General features: G+C 37.1%; 1 protein-coding gene across 1 annotated transcript in view; it reads right to left on the bottom strand.

The window, feature by feature from the left end:
* Window positions 1-7,098: 7,098 nt before the first annotated feature.
* PLXDC2 (plexin domain containing 2) overlaps window positions 7,099-21,242 on the bottom strand; it is a 102,831-nt gene continuing 88,687 nt past the window's right edge. Inside the window, exons 8-10 of the mRNA XM_010287184.1 lie at window positions 11,531-11,591; window positions 8,558-8,711; window positions 7,099-7,148 (exon numbers count right to left, since the gene is read on the bottom strand). Of these exons, the coding sequence (XP_010285486.1) occupies window positions 7,099-7,148; window positions 8,558-8,711; window positions 11,531-11,591 (265 nt within the window). The remainder of the gene's footprint in view (window positions 7,149-8,557; window positions 8,712-11,530; window positions 11,592-21,242) is intronic.

Here is a 21,242-nt window from a genome sequence, read left to right as displayed (position 1 = left end):
GTGCATTCATTCCCTTAGCATTTGTTAACAGTTTGAGGTTAAGCTATTGCTACACTTTACTTGGTTTCATGATGATTTATAAAGTTATGGCTCAAATAATGCTTTAAAAATAGGTTTCCAATTGCCTGTAAGGAATGAAGGGTGGTTTTTGAGTGAGAATATTACGAACTGTAACCCACAAACTATGAATTCAGTATCTGGCTTTGCTATCAATTTTCTGTAGGAGCCAGGGCAACTCAGTAAGTCTCTCTAAGATTGATCAACTGCTTAGTACAGTAAATGGAGGAGAGTGCACTAAAATCAAAACCCTCTGTTTATAGGATAACAGGCACTCTAAATATGTTAGCTAAGGACTTTTATTCTTCTGCTCTAAAATATCACCTAATGCTACAACAGTTGTCATCAGTATTAATTTTAGTTTGAGTTGCTTGAGGCCATGTAAGCCGTTAATACTTCATAGCATCAAGCAGTGTCCATCACGAAGCTCAACATTGTACCATACTGTATCATGCCATCTAGCCTGGCAAGGCAGCTGGCTGTTGCTAAACCCAGAAGAGCAAAAAGTTACCAGATTACAAGAATTTCAATTCAGCCAACTACTGACTGCAACTACTGGGTTAACTCCATGTAGAATAGGTATTTAAAAATACAGAAGATGACAGGATCTTTGTGTGTCCTAGCTGTCATACCGCCACAGCTCTGTGACAGCAACAGGAGCAGATGATAAGATCCAACATTAAGTAATGCAACCTTGTCTTAAAAGTTTATCCAGCCTACTACACTTACCCTCCATAAGACCTCCATTTAGATCTACATGCAGTTTTCACATTAACCCTTTAAGCTGGTACAAAGTCCACAAATTGTAGGTGTTTAACAAAATCAGTTAAATGTGTGTCTTTACAGCAAAGCATGACAACTGTAAGCGTAGATACCATATATAATTTTATACCTGGCTTAGAAAACTAAAGAGAAACTAAACTGGTATAAGTTAGACTTTAGTATAAGTAGAAATGTCTACACATAGTTGTTCTGGTTTAGCTAAACATTTTAACATCACGTTTCTTTAACCTAATGTGGTATCTGGTGCCTAATATGATGTAAAAATGTCCTTTTGTGGAGGCAGAAAGTGACATTTGCTTTCTAGGGTGTACATTCCAGTGCCTCTACTTTGGAAAACCTCTGCCATTATTTGATTGACTTTCTGCAGATTGGATTGATGTTTTTTACATATTTTGTGATGATAGCTGTAATAAGATGATAACAGCAAAATTGGGATGCAGTGGGGATGCAAAAAATTCTGGAAAAGACACAGATGTCTTGTTCTAAGTAACATTTAAGCACAATCCAAAGTACCAGCAAACAAAAAGAAAATAATACAATTTATGAATGCTACCAATTTAAATGTCCTAAGAATAAAGATTATCAATCTGTGATTCTATTTTTTTTCCAGAATGGATGAGTTTAGCACTTTTAATTCGCATTCTTTTTAAAAAACACATATGTACATAAAATATGTTTCTTCCTGTGTCTGGTGCATCAGGAAGATGCACAAGGAAGATGGGAATATTTATCAGAGGCTATTGCTTTTCTAAGCTTATGTTCTTGGCTTTGGAAGGCTTAATTTCAGTAAGATATCTGCCAGCAGGCACTGATGTAGTATCATACTGAACACCAACAAGGCTGTGTGTGCTTTCCTTAAGCCACAAGATCTCTTGAGAAGGAAGAACGTGAATTACACTGGGCACATCATTTCATGTTTTTTACAGCAACATATTATGGTAGATCCCACACTTTTCCCTAAGAATAATGTTTTCCTGTTCTGAGTGATTCAGCCAAACTTGCAGAAAGCAGTGAGCAGCATTTAGCAAATTGCTTGGGGTCTAGAGTTCAACTTCGATCATGCTTTGATCATACTGAAGAAAACAAGAGATCTCTCTAATATATCTTGAGACCTGTCTCTAACTATTGCTGAGAAGAGACTGCTGAGAAATGATAGGGGAGAAACAGCTTGGAAATGTTCAGCTAGAAACAGAGAATAAATTGTGGAGATACCAGCATTTCTTAGCTTGTAATCTACAGTGTGAAATACAATATATGGGAAGACTCGTTGACTTATTTGAGTGATATTTTATTTGTTCCCTTTGGAATTTTCCCCCTACCTAAATATAAGAAAAAGGGTAAAAAGTCTGATAAACTCTGTTTACAAGGCTCATTTTGGTTTATTTGATAATCAAGGTGGCTAATTGTTCTTCTTGAATCTACCTTTCTTCATATTCTTGTCCTATTAACACATTTCTATCCATCACCACCTATTTTGCTGACCTCTGTGTTCTGATACTTTTCTCTATGTCTTCTTCTATTTCCCTCATTACTGAAACCGTTCCAAAGCTGCTCCTTGATAATTTTTTTTTTATCAAACACAGCATATAGAACAGCATAGATAAAGTAACAATGACAAGTTGTCTCCAAAGAGATCCTTGCTTGCCTAAAATTGTATGAACCCTGCAATTTTAGGGAAACATCAGCAGTCTGAAGTAAGTGGAACATACAGAAGTAAACATATATTATCCATAACCTAATCTCAACAAGATTTTTGCAATAATGGTAAAATCCCTAAACCTTCCCTTTTTCATGAGACAAGAGTGGAAGAAGAGGTCTGAATCCTGGCCTACCAGGTTTATGGACAGGAATGGACACAGCACACACTAGCTGCGACACCCTGAAGAGAGTTTAATGTAAGGAAACCTTGGGTACCTACAAGTAAGACACCTACTCTTAACATGTCATTTACATTTTTCTCTGTAGCTGATAGAGATAGGCACATCTATATAGTAACTTATCGCACTTCAGAAACTTCCTCGTGCCTATTACTTGCCACTGGTTATGAGAGAGGACCAAAAGAAGAGTTTGGACTGTGTGGCCATAATAACTTTTGTTATGTCAAAAATATTTGTTTTCCATAAAAGGTTGACTTGTCTATTTGTTGAAATACGTCTCATTTTCTGGATCATTTAGAAACAACATATTGGAAAGAAATAAGTTAGATGATTATTAGCAGGCATGAACTAGTGTTCAAGATGTTTCAGTTGGAGTTCACGGTACACAAGAAAAACAGGACTGAGTCTTCTCCAAAATTTGTCAAGAATTTCTATGGTAGGAAGAGCTCAGACTGCAATTTTTAAGGGAAATTAAGACGACAGATGACTAATGGGAGCTAGTTTCCAGGCATCAGGGACTTTTAAAAAAACAATCCCTCTCTGGGTAAATTTATCACTGCATATAAGGTATCTAAAAATACCTTTTTTCAAAACTTGGGTCTGCTTTTTGGTCATTTCTTACCAAGTTTCCCAATCTTTCAAGCTCGAATTAAACTCTGGATAGCACTGATGTTAATCCTGTACATCACTAACGTTCATATCTAGACCATCTTTGAAAAAGTCCACCAGAGAGTGAAATTTATCAGGACACAGACATTTCCTAGCACTGCATATGCTGGGATGGACTTGTTCACATATAAAGAAAATAGCTTTCTCCCTCAGGTAGATGTTTTTTGCATAGCTTTACTTTTTTGTAACAGTAATTTCTGTACATCTTGATGAACGAGAAGTGTGGCAGTTTCTCTGAGACTTACTGTCCAACACATATGCACTTCTCTTTTGACTTATAAAGCTGCAGGATTGAGAGAGACTCAGAGCAATCAAATCATCACAAGGTGCTTAAAAAGGTCGAATAAAATGTCTAGATGTGCTGGGCAATCATCTAAATCATCCACCAAAGAGTTCTCAACAGGAAAATACTGCATTACTGTACAGCCACAGCCAATTGCTCACAATTTTTATGAAAAATTAGGCTTTTAAACTGTTTAGTCAGCTGTGTTGTGTTATAAGAAAAACGAAAACAGCAACAGAATCTGCCATTAATAACAAAAATATACATTTGCAGTGCTAGACATATCTTAAAACATACAGAATGCTTTTTGTTTTAAAGAGAATTAAATGTAACAAAAATCGTGATGGCATGCCAGCTATATTTTAAAATAGTTTATATGCATGTATTAGGCACCTATCATGTGTCTATGAAGACAGGGGAAAGACAGAAGAAACGGAAACAAGTAAATTTGAAATGTATGCTAAAATATGCCACAAAAAATTATGGGTGAATTACAGCACTAACTTGCAACTGATTTTCTCATATAATTAAAGGGTCAAAGCAGTTTGACCTAAACCCAAAATTTAATTCAAATTTAGTTGCTGCTTTGTAACATTTGGTTTCAAAAATTCCAGGCAGAGGTGAGATGTAGAGTTTCTATAGAATCCTTTTGTTGTACCTAATCAGATATTGACTGCTATCATCCAAGGACACATCAAGATATAGGCCATCATTGATCCAATATAGCTTTGGCTTTCCATTATAAAAGGTTCCCTTTCATTAGAGTTTTAAAGGATCTAGTGTGAGAAAGTAAAGACCCTGTATTCGTGACCTGAAATAATCTACTCTTTATGAAAAGCTGACGAATCACAGAGAATCAAAGAACGGCCCTGCGGCTGCAGAGGTTTTATCTGAGCCTAATCTAGGAGTCACTAGAAAATTCAATGCATGATTGAAGATTCATCAAAAAGAACTTCTCAGATTAAAAGCCACGTTTACTGTGTGAATGAGAAATCCTGGTGTGTTGCTTTGCTTCTGTGTTGTTTGAAGTCAGTTTCTTTTTTTTTTAGATTTCAAGAATAAAAGAAACAGCTCAAGGAAAATGAATAATCACATCAGGTGCTGGTTTGTTCTCCTAAAATGCAGTAGCTTTCTGCCTGGAAATGGACTTTCTGTATTTAAGACAAGTGATGCCACAAACCCTACCACCTCACTCTATCAAGTAGGCCATGGCCATCCCTCACTTGGTCTAGTATTCAATATTTGTTTGCTTTCACAGTGTTTATCTTTTTAGATCTTGGGCAAAGAGTAGACAAAGGAAAAGATAATCCTGTTGCAATTCCCAAACAAAAAGAAACTGGGATGTGTTTTCTAAAGCCCACCTTTTGAATTTTTTTTTTTTTTTATATAACAGCATACTATTTTGAGCTGTTTATGAGATGCTCACGACAGAGTTGCCTGGTCCCGGGACAGCCACCTGCCATGGAGCCATGGCTCATGGGGCAGAGTGTGGGCACAGCTCAGCTGGGAATGGGCCGTACGTACAGAGCGGAGATGGAACAGGAGAGTGAAGTGCTGACTGATTCACCTTGTCTATTGATCTTTAAGAGCACTGAAGCACTTTTCACAACAAAATAAAAAGCAATTTGATTTCAAGAAGAGCAAGAGAAAGAAAGGCTCAGGGACATTCCCATAGACAAAACGCCTAGAAGTGCCACCCTGAGTTTATAGATTACCTTATTCCAAGGGATCACTTATGTGTCAAAGCCATGTCAAACAACAACACTTCCAACAAATGAACGATTCAATGCCCAGTACAGCATGTGACCAGCTATGTTGTGGTTAGTGACAGCAAAATGACAGAGGAGCAACTGGCAAGGAAGGGGATGGCAACTGCCTCCTGTAGAATGAGCAGATCTCCAATTTGAGGGAAGGAGAAAACAATGGCTGAATATTACTGAAAAACAAATGACAGGAAAACAGACTTAAATGCTAAATGGCATCTGCACATGTGTTTTTTCAAAACTTGAATAATTCTCTGTGAGGGCCCTGAGAGACCACTATGCCTCAGCTGTCCTGACCTCTGTACCTGGAACCTCTGCCCATGGGGCTGGGGACTCCATGTAAGCTCAAGCCCAAACCAAAGCTACGTTGTAGGTGAACTTGTATTCAGCCTCAGTTCTGATCTTGTCTCCTGGACCAACCTTGGATCTATGCTGAAAGTAGCTTGAATGGACCTTGGAGCTGTGTTGTAGACTTATCTCTGGCCCTGTCTCCTTTTGCTGCTGACTGGACTCCCTGTGTGGACCTGGTTCATCACCTCACTTCTCTGGGACTGCTGACGGGAGCTGCTTCCTTTGGTCCTTGCCTGAGCTGTGCTGCTGGCTGCTGTGCCTAGCCTGCTCCCTCACCGGTCCCAGCCTTGCCTTGCTGACCTGGCTTCCTCCATTGACCCTGGGCTTGCCTTGTCACTGCAGACTCAGCTGATGGTCACTAGGCTGGGGCTGACCTCAGCTGCTTCCCCTGAGCTGCTGGACTCACCCTGCACCCTGCCTGTGCCTGCTGCCATGCTTCGCTGCCGGTTCCCCTGCCCCTCAGGGAAGCTTGATGCTCCCTGCCTGGAGGAAACACAATCAGAACCAGAAATATTCCTCTTTACATCAGTGGAAATAGAATTTATTTCAGTTTGCTCAGCAAATTGTCCTCTGCTTTGACAGACCGTTCTGAAGCCTGCAGAAATCAACCCAAAACTTTCTTTCCTCCTCAGCAAGCTCTACCTCGGCAGTGAATACAGATGCAGCCCACATCTAATGACCCAGTCCGATTCTAACTAACAGTAAAATCCTCATCGGCTTCAAAGGGAGAAGGAACAAACCTCAGGTCTCAGTCCTTGAACCCACAAAGATGACAAAAGTAGTCCCCTGCAGAGCCTCATTTGACAGAGGCCTTTATCAGTAAGACAAGGTGATCTTATTAACTTGCACGGGGAACATGCATCGAGAAATACATGATCTCTGCTGGTACTGAGACATAGGTATAAAATGGATATATTTATTAAAAGAATGTAATGTAATAATTCACCACTGTGAACGAATTTGTAACACAATATTACTATTTAGAACTAGCATTATATCCTTTCTTAATAGTTAAATAATACTATATTATTATAATAGTTAACTGTATTAATACAGTTAAAATTTACTTAATACGTCTATATTTGGAAGTTTATTAAACCTGTTGTTTTATTAAAGAGTTATAAAGAGAGTTGTAAACGTTTAATTTACTAAGCAGTTTCTAAGCTTATTTGCCCTGCTGCTCTTGCACACAGATGTGGAAGGCTGAAGTCCCTTGGGAGTCTGGTAAAAGCTATTTCTACAATCTGATTTTGATTAAAGAAGTTCAGTGGGGTATAATTTGACAAACTACTGACATTATTTACAGACAAAAAAATCATCTCTTACCTCCATTATCTTTTAGGTGCAGCGCTATCTTGGTGTCATCTATAAAGGAAATTCAAAGTCAGTGGTAGGAAAATGCATTTTTCTAAGTCATGAGTCATTTAAGAATGACTTTCTAATGTCAAAGAAATTCCACAATTAGAAAATGATTTTGTACTCACTGCCATGAGAATTAGATTGTGGTGTTCTTACTTATACTGTAAGTATTTACTTCCTTACTACTAAAAAACTGTTTATGAGAGTGTTACAGTGAGAGTGTAAAGGAGGATTCAAAATACTGGTAAATAGGGGTCCTAGAGTGTCTCTCATAACACAAATAATTCATTTATGTTACCTGTTCATACATAGCTTGAGCATTCTATCATATTAAGGACTATATGAACCAACATATGACAATAAAATAAAACAATGACTTAGTTCCTCTTCTAAAAATCATTAAAGGGTCTACCAGTTTAAAATCCTATTTATTTCCCTATTCCTCTTCTTGTTGTGAGCTTTCATAAACAAAATGTCAGGGAATAATGCTTCTAATGCAGCCCAAATCCTGCACCGACAGTTTCTAAACTTCTCTTGCTGCAAATAAAAACAACTATTCTTATCAGTAGATTCCCACCTTGAAATGCCTTCAGCTCACATTTTCCTGTCACAGGCCACTTAAAAAATCTGCCTGTACCTGGTACCTTTTCTTGTGTTAACATATAATTCTAACAGAACACCTCCCCACCACCCCCCCGCCCCCCATTTTAGAGATGCTATTTGATTAATCTGAATTAGCTTTTACGCCCGGCTGAATTTTCTCCAGAAGCAGGAAGGCAGGAAATCTCAGCCACAGAGAAGCAAGATGTAAGCAGCCAGTGGAACAAGGATGAGAACTGACACACCATCACTCACCCACTTAATTCGGTTCAGAAGCCTATAGAAACTATTCCGCAACAGTGAGCGCTACACAAAAAGAACAGTGTCAACTGACTGAAAAAAACTAAACGGGCAAATTTCAAATTGGTTTTTAATTTGGGTTATCTCTAATTTTCACCTGGCTAAATAGAATACCTAAAGAGATTAAAAATTCATTAAGTCCGTGATAGGTGTTTCTTCAATAACTTCAGCAGGGTCCTCTCCTTCTACTGTTTCAACAGACTTTGGACTATGGCCTGATGGTTGAAGGAACACGAAAAACCCATTGCAACCACAAGTTCTCCACAAGTCTGCCTGGCTTGTCCTGCTCCCCCAGCACCGTCCCCTCCTCCAACGCTCCTCCCCTTGGCACCTTACTGACGGGAGAGCGCATTGCAGTTTAAAAGCATTAGCAGATAATTGCCTTGACTGCAGTTCCCCACTCCTTCCACTGCCCCAAAGAGAAAAGGTCAACACCAACTTAAAGGAATTAAATTTCTTTTAGACTTGTAAACGACACGTTTGCACTATAGAATAATGCAGGGTATGCACTTCACCTTCTGTGGGCAGGCTAGTTGGCAGGTGCGAAGTGGTGGAGCCTCTGGTGGTCGTTAAAACTCTGAACTTTGTGGTGGTTGGCAGAAGGGTGGTGGTGGAGTATGGAAGTGTTTCAGTTGTGTCTATATTCTTCTCACAAATCTTATCTTTTGACTGTTAGGAAGCAACAAAAACAAAGAACAGAAAATTAATTCTCAGCGGAGACTGTCACTGAATGAAGAATTTAAGCACGGACAAGCTGTCAGGATAAAAGAATGAAAATGGAAACACTAAATCAAGGAATTTCAAGAGCTTTTTCTTTTTTCTTTTTTTTTTCCTTTGAAGTGCTCTACACAGCATTCAGCAACATCTATTTTTCATTTAGCTGCAAAACTTACAACTCCCAATTGTTAATGACAAGGCTTCAAAGTCATCCCTGAATGTCAAACATATTATTTCCACCAATCAGATTTTAACGTCTAAGATTATAATTCAAAGTTTCACTCTTCTATTGTGAATGCTCACTGCCGTTGGTCTGGGTGCCATAACATGTGTTAAAAAAGGTATGTGGGAATTAAACTGTAGCTCTTCATAGTAATGTGTAGTTAACTGGAGCATTTAATTAGGCTTTCCATCCATTTATCACAGAAGAATATGCATACCTGTGTAAAATGTGTGCATGTATCCAACCTATAGAATATTTATATACCACACTATAGAGAAACATATTCTCTGTATGCCTATTAATTCTACATAATATTAAAAATTAACATATTCTCTGTGTATATAATATAACAGGTATATAAATTATAAGTATTATAAACTATAATAATCATACAAATTATTAGAATATATTAGCACACCACAAATAATATTCACCATCATATAATAATTTAACTTTTATTTCATGGGCAAATATTTGAATACAAATCCTGAATCTGTTTTTTTTTGTTTTGTTTTTGTTTTTTTTAATTTCTGGACACTTTTAAAATTCTGCAGGTGTAACGAATATTTTATTTTATGGATCACACAGGTTTGCAGGAAAATGCATCCAATTAACTAATAGTAAATATGGAAACTGCCTGTAACTCCTGCTGTCCCCTTTCATTTTAATGAGAAGTGGAATCCTGCAAAGCCTGTTCATTTTATTGAGATCTGGCTGTCAAAACCCAGTGGCTGCTGTTTTTCTTTTAATATGTATGGGTATTTTATCGTCCTTTGTTTTACCAGAAACAATATATTACATTTAAAAAAAGGTATCAGTACCTGCAGTATAATTATTCTTTAAATTTCTTCATATTTTAGCTTGAAAACTACTGTGAATTTCACTGATACGATTTAATAGAAAATTATCTCAAAATCTACATTACAAAGAAGGAAACATTACTATGAGTACCCTCATTACTCATCATCTTGAATGAATGCATCTAAAATTAACCTCTGCATGCTAATTATTGATCCTTCATTGAACTCCAGCAGTCAGCTCAGGCATCATTCTGGAAGATGCTAAGTAAGCTGTTGCTTCTACTTCAGAGGGCCTGAAGGCTGGACTGTGAGCAGCAATCAAGTAGCCTGAAACTGTGCAAATCAATTAGTTTCTCAGATACATTTCCCTCTCAGATCATGCACTAAGCCTTGCAGCACCAGTTGTGTTCAAACAAGACGGGAGAAGCAGAATGGGATGCTGTTGTCCTGCAGACAGCAGTTTTTGGATAACTTCATCTACAGGCACAACTGAGATGAGCCCTAGCTAATTATAATCTGGATTAAAGCAGTACAGAGGTTGTGCACTATAATAACACATACTCCCAGTAACACTTACGTTCTTGAAAGGTTGTCTTCCACAGACAACAAATCTCACAGAAATTCCATTCTTAAATCAGCAGATTACAAACTGCAAAGCTGAAGCTTCACGCCACGTAATGAGGCAGTATGTTGGGTGCACTTATTTTGCAATTACAGTTACACGGAAAAAAAATTATTCCAACCAACTGGATTTATATCATTACTTCTCTTTGCTTCTACTGAGAATAAAACAGAATGTGCTTTTCTAACTAGACACTTGGGGCTACATTTTGCCCTTAGTTTCACCTGACATTACACTTCAGAAGGGTTATGTTGCTGAACTCATGACAGAATTTAGCCCTTTCAGCCAAAATGGAAAAGTAACTGCTTTTTTATGGCCATCAGGAGATTAAAAGTGTCATATATTAATTTGTTCCTATTACCACAATCCCCAAATGAAATAAAACAAAACAAAAAAACCCAATCCCCAAACTAAAAAAACTTTTAAAGGTAGGACACTGGGAAAGAACCAGCATTAAGATATTTATATAAATGTGCCTTGAAAATTAACTGCTCTGGTCCAGGAGTACACTGAGTAACTCTTTCAGAGGCGGCCAATCGTCCCTGTTTGACAGTCCACCACTAACACAGGTATCTTTCTTGTTCTCTCACTGCCTCTCCATGAAAGGAATTCCAAATGCCTTGTAGGTTTGTGGGGTTTTTTTTAATCTCTTTGAATTCATCTATGTAATTTCTTCTGTACTAAATGATTTGGCCAGATTTTATAACCAAAATGCAGTGCCTGTTTTTCACTTGAGACTACTCTGGCGGAGGGTTTTCTGGGATGAGGAACATCACAGCTTCTTCCCCTTTTCTGGCAAGAGTCTGAGATCTAAGAGGTTTTCTAAGAGAAAAACATCCAGGGACACTGTTCTGGGGCAGGCTTTCTTTTATTTTTATTTTATATTTAAGCTACTTTCTAAGAGATAAAATTCTTACTTTGTGTTCATTTTATTCCCTCAAATGGGGAATGAAATTGCTCAGCCTATTTTTCTTTATTATGCCTTACAGCATTTCCACTGAATGCTAAAGATAAATATAGCATGTCTTTGGCCTTGAAACAATGCCTCATCTGAAAAATTTAATCAAAAGCATCTTAAGTATATAAATGGCCTCTGATGGGCTGAGGATGTAAACTACTTACATACCTCTTCAGGGCAGCCACTGTCTACCCAATCTTGTCGGTGACGGTCAAATCCGCTGGAGCATCTTTAAATGATGAAATAAAGTTGTCCAGATGGAAATAGGAGGAAAGCGAGAACAAGAAAGGAAGGGAGAGGAAGAGAATGACAGAGAGAATAAGTAAATGATGTGATTTATTTTAAAATCCATATGTTTTATGTGGTATTACTTGTATTCTAGAGGCTGTTGCTTGCAATATGAGTCAATCAATCCACTTCAGGGAAAGGTGTTTCAACGAATGAGTTTTCATTTTAGGTTTGTTTTTTTAATGTATAGTTTTTAAATAGGAATGTCTCCCTTCCACTGGATAATTATTATTAAGACTGCACTGAGCCATGGCATTTTTAAGTTTGATGTCAGCCACATGGATATCAATTGGTTTAATTACTTCTGTCCAGACTTCTTAGCCAGGAAAATTTTCTCCCACAAAGGATGTAGTGAACCAGTCACTGCTTTTATCAAGCAAGGTGATCTGAGACATCAAGATACACATACAACGATACAATCGGTGTTCACAGATTTAGATAACAGCTCCTCTGAACAGCCTTCATGACAATTAAGGAATACTATACAGCTGCTTCTACCTCCTCACGAGCTATAGAAAACTTGTTACATGCATATTTCTTATCAAATTAGGTGAGGTTAATAACCTGCTTGTAATATCCTTTCTCATTTGCAATATGTAGCAGAGAAATTACAAAGCAACTTGTAACACCTTAATATGATTCCACTGGCAATCCCCTTTTCACAAGTGTGTTATCAGTGTTTATACAGTAGCTTAGGGTTTCCTAGAAAACAGGTAGCATTACAAACAAAAAGCATTATTAAAACTGCAAGCAAATAACTAAACCGTGATGTCCGACTTTGAAAGAGATTCTCCCCTATTAGGGTTTTTCATTTTTTTGTTGGTTTTTGTTTGTTTGTTTTCTGCAATCATTTTTTGTAGTATTTTGTTGTGAGACAGGATAATGTCATCTGTACCCATGGTCGTAATTTACCCTACTGTACAGCACATAACTTTCTCACTGTCTTTTAATAAGACTAGGCAAGCAAATAAGGCCACAGTTATGGTTAGCAGTATTTATGGGATAATTTTTTGTTTTCAGTGAACTGAAAGATGCCAAGACATGCCAAGTACTACCCTACTTTAACTGAGGTAAACATGTGCATTTGGAAGAATGGAACAGTGGAATTATTTTTATAGTTGGAGAGGATGTTACAAGAGGATGTAAACAATGTTAACAGCACACTTGGGATAATAAACTTCTCCATATAATTATTCTGAGAAGAATCTACAATGTCTTTGACAAAAGATTTTGAGAAAGTTTGATTCTCTTGTACTTGCACTGATCCACAATTCACCATCTGCAATGTTACTAAAAAAAAATACCCCAACCCTAACAGGTGTTAATTACCACTCACTCTACAGCAACTGACTTTTCCAAAAACCTATTGCAGTGAAGAAAAAAGATGCCCAAACCAGAAATGTATTCTAGAGAAATACAGAGGTCTCCTTCCCAATGCATGGGAATAAAGGCCATGGGAATAAAGTTTTTTCTTGCTGAAGGGTGAATGAATCAGTGCTATGTTGGGAGCTCAGTGCTGCCTCCCCATATTTGTGGTGTTTTGCCTCCATGAACGTTTGAGAGAACAAGGAGGACCTTACTAGGCAGAAAAAAATGATGATGTGACATTCCAGGTATGAATAGAACATATTGTTTTGAAGTCTGTCTCCCCTACTTTTCTCTAAAGTTTGAAGAGCTTCATTAGGAACTTCTGTGCCCATCTTGAAGGAGAACTGGACTAATTTTCAGATATACTGAATAGACACAAACACATTACATTTTAGTCATACTGCCCTGGCTAAAATCTAATGGGTTTGAGGATATACTGTACATCTGAAAATGAAGCCCAATGTTTAGACATGACCTCAAGCCACTCCATAAATTCCCACGATAGAGGCAATTACTGCAGTTACATATCCATGCTAATTCAAACCCAACTGTACTTAAACCTAGTAGGGATTAATGACCTTTTATCTTAGATTTCATCTTGTATCTAAATGGTGTCAGACTTAAGGCTCCAAAAATTATATGAACAAAAGCTTATCCTAGGTGCACTCATTTACAGTTCTTATGTCTTTTCTGACAAAGTACTGAAACGCAGTGGCGAGTAACATTGCTCGTGTTGATTTTTCCTCAGGAATTAACAAACCACCCAAAGTTGAATTCAACATGCAAGGACTTGGCATGGCTCTTTCAAACATGTGAGCCACTCTTCAGATGACATTACCTTAAAGAAAAACACATTAAACCCTGGACACTGTTTATTTAACTTTTTCTACTGATGCAATGATGAGCCCAAACAATATTATCAGAAAGCAGCTTTATCAGGAAGGAGATAGGCTCCAAGCAAAACTGTTTGTGAAGTTCCTGTGAGGAATATGTCAGTGAGATGTCAGCCATAGCAGCTAATATCATTGCTGCGTTGTTGAGTTAGAATGGGAATTGTCATTTCAGTGCACCACCCGTTTACTGACTGCATTTTTAAGACCTTCATTTAGTAGCATGGTGATAATTCCCTGTTGCTATTAAAACATTGGAGCAGATTTGATTAGCTATGCCATTTATGCCATCTGTCAACATGGCCATTTTATGACAACTTCATTTTCAAGTGATGACCAAAATCAGCTCCTAGGAAAGCAATAACAAAGATATTTTAGGAAATGAGAATAGGGATATTCATAAAATGTAAGGAATTCCAGAATTCGTGTGGAACCTGGCAGTACTGTTTCAGGGAGCAATGGAAGAATTAAAGTCTGCATTTATAGCAATGATGATTCGGCATAACTAATGAGTCTGAGTAACAAGGTGTCAGAATCATTTCAGCGAGCTTTATGTAGCCAGAAAGGAGATGGAGATTTCATCAGATATACCAGATGCTATTTACATCTATTTGACAGAGAATATTTAAATGACAAGAAGTGTCCATTCAGTGCAGGAGATGAAATGCTTTGTTGCTTCTCTTTTAAGAGAGTTCAATGAGGATTAATAATTATAATAAACCAGATACAGTGTATACAGAAAATTCATCAAGGCTTAACCTGTGAAAGCTAAAAACATAATGGAAAATTATTGTGAAGGAAAGGAACAAAGTCTGGATGGAAAAATCTTTTCACCAGGTTGAGCTGGTATAAAACAATGAAGAGCATTAAAATGCACAACACATGTCCTTTAAACCAACCGTTCCCTGGTTCTTTTTGCCAGGATGTCTGTAACAGCATATAAAAAAATGGATTTCTGGAAACTGAAGGGCATTCCAGAAATCTGAAATGATTTCTTAAGTACCATGCAACTATTTGTCTCAGTTAAAATGTTTATTGACTCCTCTAAATAAAAGATTAACCTGGAAAATTAAATAGAAAATTGAACAGACAGAACTCTTTTCTGCCTTTAACCACTAAGGAAGGCCCATCACATTAAGTCACTCACTAGGTTGTTTGAATTACTAAAAGCATAATTAGAACATTTTAAAGTGGAATTTCTTTCCAAGCTGAAGGAGGTAGGAGGTAAAATATAAAAATAAATATATATATATTTAAAATATGTTTTTTAAAAATAAAAATACCGGAATCCTTGAACGTTGGATCTGTACAACTGAAAAAAAACCCTAATCACAGAGTGATTTTTGGAGGAAAAAAAAGTTCTACCTGTGCTCAGTCTTGTTTTGCCTCCCTTTACCACAACAGACTCCATTTTGGTTCCTCCATCCTTCAGAGATCACTTTCTTGTTACTCTGTGCTGACTGGGAAATATTGTATTTTATTTTCCTCCTTTTCTTATTTTCCACTTTTCCTTGTCACAAATGCAGAACTTTATCACACCTCGAAGTGCTTATGAAGTTCACATGAAGTGTCACTGTGAGTGGCTGTGGTATGAATTTGTAAAGTATTTGAATGGTATTTGTGCTTATCATCTAGCTCAATACATCCAATCATACGTCTGAATTCAAGCATAACTGTGTTGTCTGTACTTATCCTTTACTTAAACATATTGCTTAATTAAACTCTGCTTCAGAATAGGATGACAATTTGAATAGTTAAAAGAGGATTTGCTCGCACCTTGCTGTTACAAGGTAAGAATAGTTAAGATGACTCACTTAATTAATACAACAATTTTAAACATACAGCACTACAAACAGCCTGTACTGTTTCAATGTTTATGAAAAATTCAAATATAATTGCTAAGGCATAGTATGATGTAGCATGCTTGATGTAGCATATCTGTGCCTGCAGCACTGAATTTCATCATTGTCTTAACGTTGTGGCCTCTCACAATTTACAATATTCAAGTGATGATAAGGAGGATCAGAGTGTGGCACAATTTCAGCAGGCAATCTTCAACCTGATGATGGTTCCACAACTTTATGGGATAGAAAGTTCGGCAAAATATAGCTGTATGTTCTGTAAAGTACTCCTGCAATATCATGTAAACAAAGAAGTGAAAAGACGTTAAAAGAAAAGCTGTTTTTTTACAGTAAAAGACTGAACATGAGTACGACTCGGTATTTGTAACTCTGACACAGCATGTGAATAGGCAGTAGGAAATAAGGACTCCCATAGGGAATTCTTGCTGTTGGAAGAGCCTAAGACTGAAAGTGGGCTAAAAGAAGTAAGTTTTATTCCAATTCAACTAGAAAGTAAGGAAAAAATCCTAGTTAAAGTGAGACTTGGCAGAGTTCCAATTAAAGAAGAATAGGAGGATATTTTCTATAATCTTAACATCAGTTACAACAACAAAGGAAACATGCTGAAAAGCAGTTAAAGAATAACAAAGAAACTTTTGCTGAAGGCGCTGCTTTGAATAACTAGAAGGAAAAAGAAAGTGTAAAAGGAGGGTCCTAGAGTCAAATTTATGAGATTATGGTATCAGAATTTCCAACGGAATCAGCAGAAAATAATAACAATCAAATGTGTTCTCTGGGAAGGAACCACGGTGAAATTAGTCCCTGATACTAGATTACATTCTCCACTGCCTTTGACTTTCTGCATTTATACCTGCACGAAGTGGGTATAAAGGGCTAATAGCCACAGAATTTAGCAGAGAATTCTGATCTGTTGGCGTTGCTACTTGTTTTGCACACAAGTAATTACTCAGGGTTCCAGGCAAAGAGCTCTGAAGCACTCCTGCGTGTACTTTACACTGTGGTTAGTGATACTAACTAGCCCGATTAACCCCTCTTTCTTTACATGATTGTCTGAATGATTTTCTATCTCTGAATACCCAAAACGACCTCTTCAATTTTAGGGTGGATGCTCCCACAATCTTATGATTTTTTTCCTCCAACATTACATGCTACATTTCCTTCTGGTTAAATAAAAAAAAGTGAGTGTCCAGCTGTATTTTGAAAACTGCTGGATAATGACAAAATGAAAACTTATAACGAAAACTGCTTTATCCACTGACAACCTCAGAAGTACAGTTAGCCTCACATACCCATTGCTTTGTCTCTTGTTTTAGAAATAGAAATATGAAGATCACCTTTGGAGAAAATGTTTCCTTTTCCACTTTAGAGATGAGAAAATAGAGCATAGGAGACATGAAATGATCATCTGAGATAACACAGAATTCTGTAACAGGACCTAAAGTTAAGCGCAGGTTTTCTGAAAACCAGACGAGCATACATTAATACAGGTCCTATGCTTCCCATAGTACTCTCACACATATGAATTGTAGAACTGGGAATGATACTGAAAAACATCACGTCTCGGTGGCATGCACCAAGGCACAGATCTCATTCATACACTGGCTGAAGTCCCTTCTTTATTCATATCTCTTACTGGGATTTTGGTCCTTTATAAAAAAACCCACTGATAACATTAGCAAGTAGTAGAGTCCTTGGGACAGGATGAAAGTGGCCTGGGGCCTAAAGATAGTATGAAGTAGGACTGTTCACATTGTCATCACACATGAACCCCCAGCAGTCATGCAATACATAACGTGGCTGTTTCAGTACGAGCGGGCATCAGCATCTGAGCTGCTAGAGAAGTGCAGCGATGTTTTGGTTAGGCTGGGTTACTGCTCCTGTTATATCTCATTCACAACTCTAGAAAGAGTAAGAAGTCAGAGGACGCAGGAGCTATAACCGGAGAAAGAGGCGTAATGTGCTAAACTGACGCTACATAAGCCAGTGTTTATATCCCTATAAAGGTATGCCAACAAAAGAGCAGAGCATTCTGCACAAGGAACATACACAGTTTTGAAACTGCATATTTGTGCTATGGAAAGTGGAAAGTATGGATGAATTAGGGTTAAGCGAAACACCTGCTGTAAAGGCTCAGTGAATTCTTCAGCTAGAGAGCAAAAGAAAGGAAGGACATGCATCATCCTGTAACTGGTTATGTTCAAAGGAATTAAAGTTCAGAAAGTTATTTGTTTCCCAAATTAGTATTCCACTTGCATCTCTTTTTTTATCTGAAAGTAAGTCAAACTCTGAAGTCAACATTTAGCACAGTCTGCAAAACAGATCACCAAAGAATTACAACAGTTGAGGCTCACTCATCAATTTCTTCATTAATTGTACATATTAATATTTCTTGTGATATCCAGTGGGAAGCAAGAGGTTTCATTACTGCTATATGATAATGCAGATATTGGAAGAGTGAATAGGCCTGAATAGAGGGGAAACTAAAGATGTAATGGTGCACAAAAAAGCCTTGATATTTAGGAAGATTACTGAGAAAACTTTGTTTATTTCTCTGAAATTGGGAATACCTCCTACACAGAAATGTTACAGAGTCCCCACTGTTTAGGTGACTTGAAAGAATGATAAAATATATATGCTACAGAGAATCAGTAGGCTATGTTGAGATATTGAACAGATTGCTTTAGCACGTCTTAATCTCAGATTATCCAGATTTTATGAAGAGACACGCGGGTTTCCGATTTGTCTACATAAAAGTTTCTGGCAACATTATATAGGAGTTTGTGTATAGCAACATGTAAAATTTAAAATATTATGCCAACAAAGAGACTTTTCATTTATGGCCCTTCCTTAAAGACTGATATCTAGGAGGCTACGAGACAAATATGATTTCAGTGATGCACAAGTTATATTGAGGAGTATAACTATAAGAGGTTAGCACTTCTGGAAAGCGGGTAAAACTATTGTGATCATTCTGGCTGTTTCTATACTAGTAAAATAAACATGCCCAGAAATGTTCCTTGGCACTGAGGACTGCTGGCACAGCATGGCCTATGCCTGAACAAGCAAACTCTCTCAACCTTGAAAAGAAGGAGGCTGAACAGAAACTGCCAACTAGGAATAATCCCTGGAACAGTCCAGCTCCTGCACCATGCCTGGGAACTGTTCTGGACAGTGCTCCTGGGCATGGACTGAAATCACATCAGGGAACATCATAACTATTTAATGGCACAGACAATCATTTTCCAATGCCCAGGAAGCTTCCCAGGCTCTGTTTAATTTGCAAGTAATTCTATGTCCAAAAATATTTGGTATGGGAGATGAACTACAGTTGTACAAGTGACTGTTTTGTATGACCGCTGAATTGACTGTTGAACAAATCTGACTGGGGCTGCCATTCTGCATTATATTTCAGTGGCACAGAAAAAGTAAAGAAAAAGAAAATTTGATACAATGCAAAAACTTTCCACTAAAAAAATTTTGACTGATTCCATTAAAAAATACTTGATTTATTTAATTGCTTGTTTTATTTATTTCCCTTGTAATGAGAGCAGAGGAAATGAAGAGTGAGAGTCACAAAATTGGTGGAAGACAGATTTCTCCACAGTAACACAGTGGATTGGATGCTTATATGAAAGGAAAAAAACTAATGCTTCCACAAAAGTACATTAACATTCATCCTATAAAGTATCCTAGTTAGGTGCGATAACCTGGGCTGCTTGTCTCCATAGACATGTCCTGAATTTCTGTCCTGAACTTGCAGGTCTTCTGAAATGCTTTGTTCTCAGTTTCTGGTCTTTCATTTTTTATAAACACTTGGAATAAAGAGAGAAAGGGGCAGTAGAAAAAATGATTATTTAGCCCAATAACTTAGGATAAAAAGGGGAGGTGGTATCTGGGTCCTGTAATATAGTCTCATGAACATTCAAATATTTGATAAAAGATATACAGCAACTCATTTCTCAGAACATGCCATTTTCTGACAGTCAAGGAAGGAGTCAGGAACTACAAATTAAATTCATCTTGGACATGAAAAGGAAGAAATCTGATACCTTGTTCCTCACTAAATTAATGTTCTGCCAAGAAGGTCTACTGGACAAAATGCACCTACTGCATGATCATTATTTTTGCTAATCCATCAATGAAGCTTTTTCTGTAACTGAATTTATCTGACAAATTGTCCTGAAGTCATAAAGCTTGGGTTGGTCAAATTTGTGTATTTTCTAATACATCATTGTTGTAAAAGAAAAAAATTCCCAAGTTGTCCAGCTGTTGTAAGCAGTAAAGTTGATTTATTTCAGTCCATTGGAAGAGAAGCTAAGATAAACTGCAAAATGGCAGTACCAGTGCTCTATGTATAGCGATGCATAAAAACATTACAAAATGAGGAACTACAGATAACGGAACTAACCTGTTTCAGTACTATCCTACCTCTTATGATTAAGAATTCAGTTAGGACTACAAAAACGAATTCGTCTCATTAGGAGTACCTTGCTTATAGATTTGGCTCATAAACTGGGAGAACTGTTGTTGTAGGGTCTAACTCCTCTCTTTAGAAACTAAGCACCTATTTATGTTTCTTTTTTTCCCCTTAGCTTCCACATTAGAATGTTGAAGCTTTTTCTTCTCTGAAGTAAAAACTCCTTATATCCTGTCATACTTCGTTTCAGGATTAATGACTATTTAGAAATTCACTATTTTCATTAGGGGAAGAGACCAATCAACTTACTTCTAACTCTTCTAGTAGCACAGCAATAGTAGTAGGCATAAAATAATATAAAAAACTATATATGAGAGTCAACAGAGAGAAAAGTGGATAAAAACATCAGTAGTTTAGCAAATAAAGGTAACCCTTCCAGACAGATTAGTGTTAGTTAGGTTAAGGAAACATTAGCAAATTTCAGGGGTGTGAAAAAGAGATGAGTGGGGACTTTACACACACAAAAAGTGGAAGAAACAGTCTGAATGCCAAGACAAAAATCTAAGCAAAGCAAAAATTATGCTGTAGACAAGATGATATATTGATATCTGATTTTAGGTTAAGATATATTATAGTGAGTCAACCAAAGAGGATTTTGAGACCCTGACTGCATTCCTCTGTCTTTGAACCTGTGCTCATACAGAGGAGTTTCCCATCTGCAGATGTCAAAATCTTCTTGAAGATCTGCCTCTGAATTCAGGTAAAGTAGGTAAAATTTATGCCTTAACTGGTAACTTCCCTCTCAGTGTTTTTGAAGTAATCTTGTGTTTAAGTAACTATCTCATTTTTTCTAATTCTTCTCATTTCTGTTTTGTATTCCCCTAATCATAATCTACCTATATTTCACATTACTGTACCATGCAAATTAACATCCTAACTGTTTTGCATTATACTTATTTACCCATTTATTTACATTTATTTATTCTTTGAGATATGTTCCTTTCACTCTTCTGATTATACAATTGAAGTCTAATAGTTACATTAGACCACCATTT

The sequence above is a fragment of the Phaethon lepturus genome, unplaced genomic scaffold, assembly GCF_000687285.1.
Source record: "Phaethon lepturus isolate BGI_N335 unplaced genomic scaffold, ASM68728v1 scaffold4175, whole genome shotgun sequence".
Classification (NCBI taxonomy): Eukaryota; Metazoa; Chordata; class Aves; order Phaethontiformes; family Phaethontidae; genus Phaethon; species Phaethon lepturus.
This window is presented reverse-complemented; position numbering and strand designations above follow the sequence as displayed.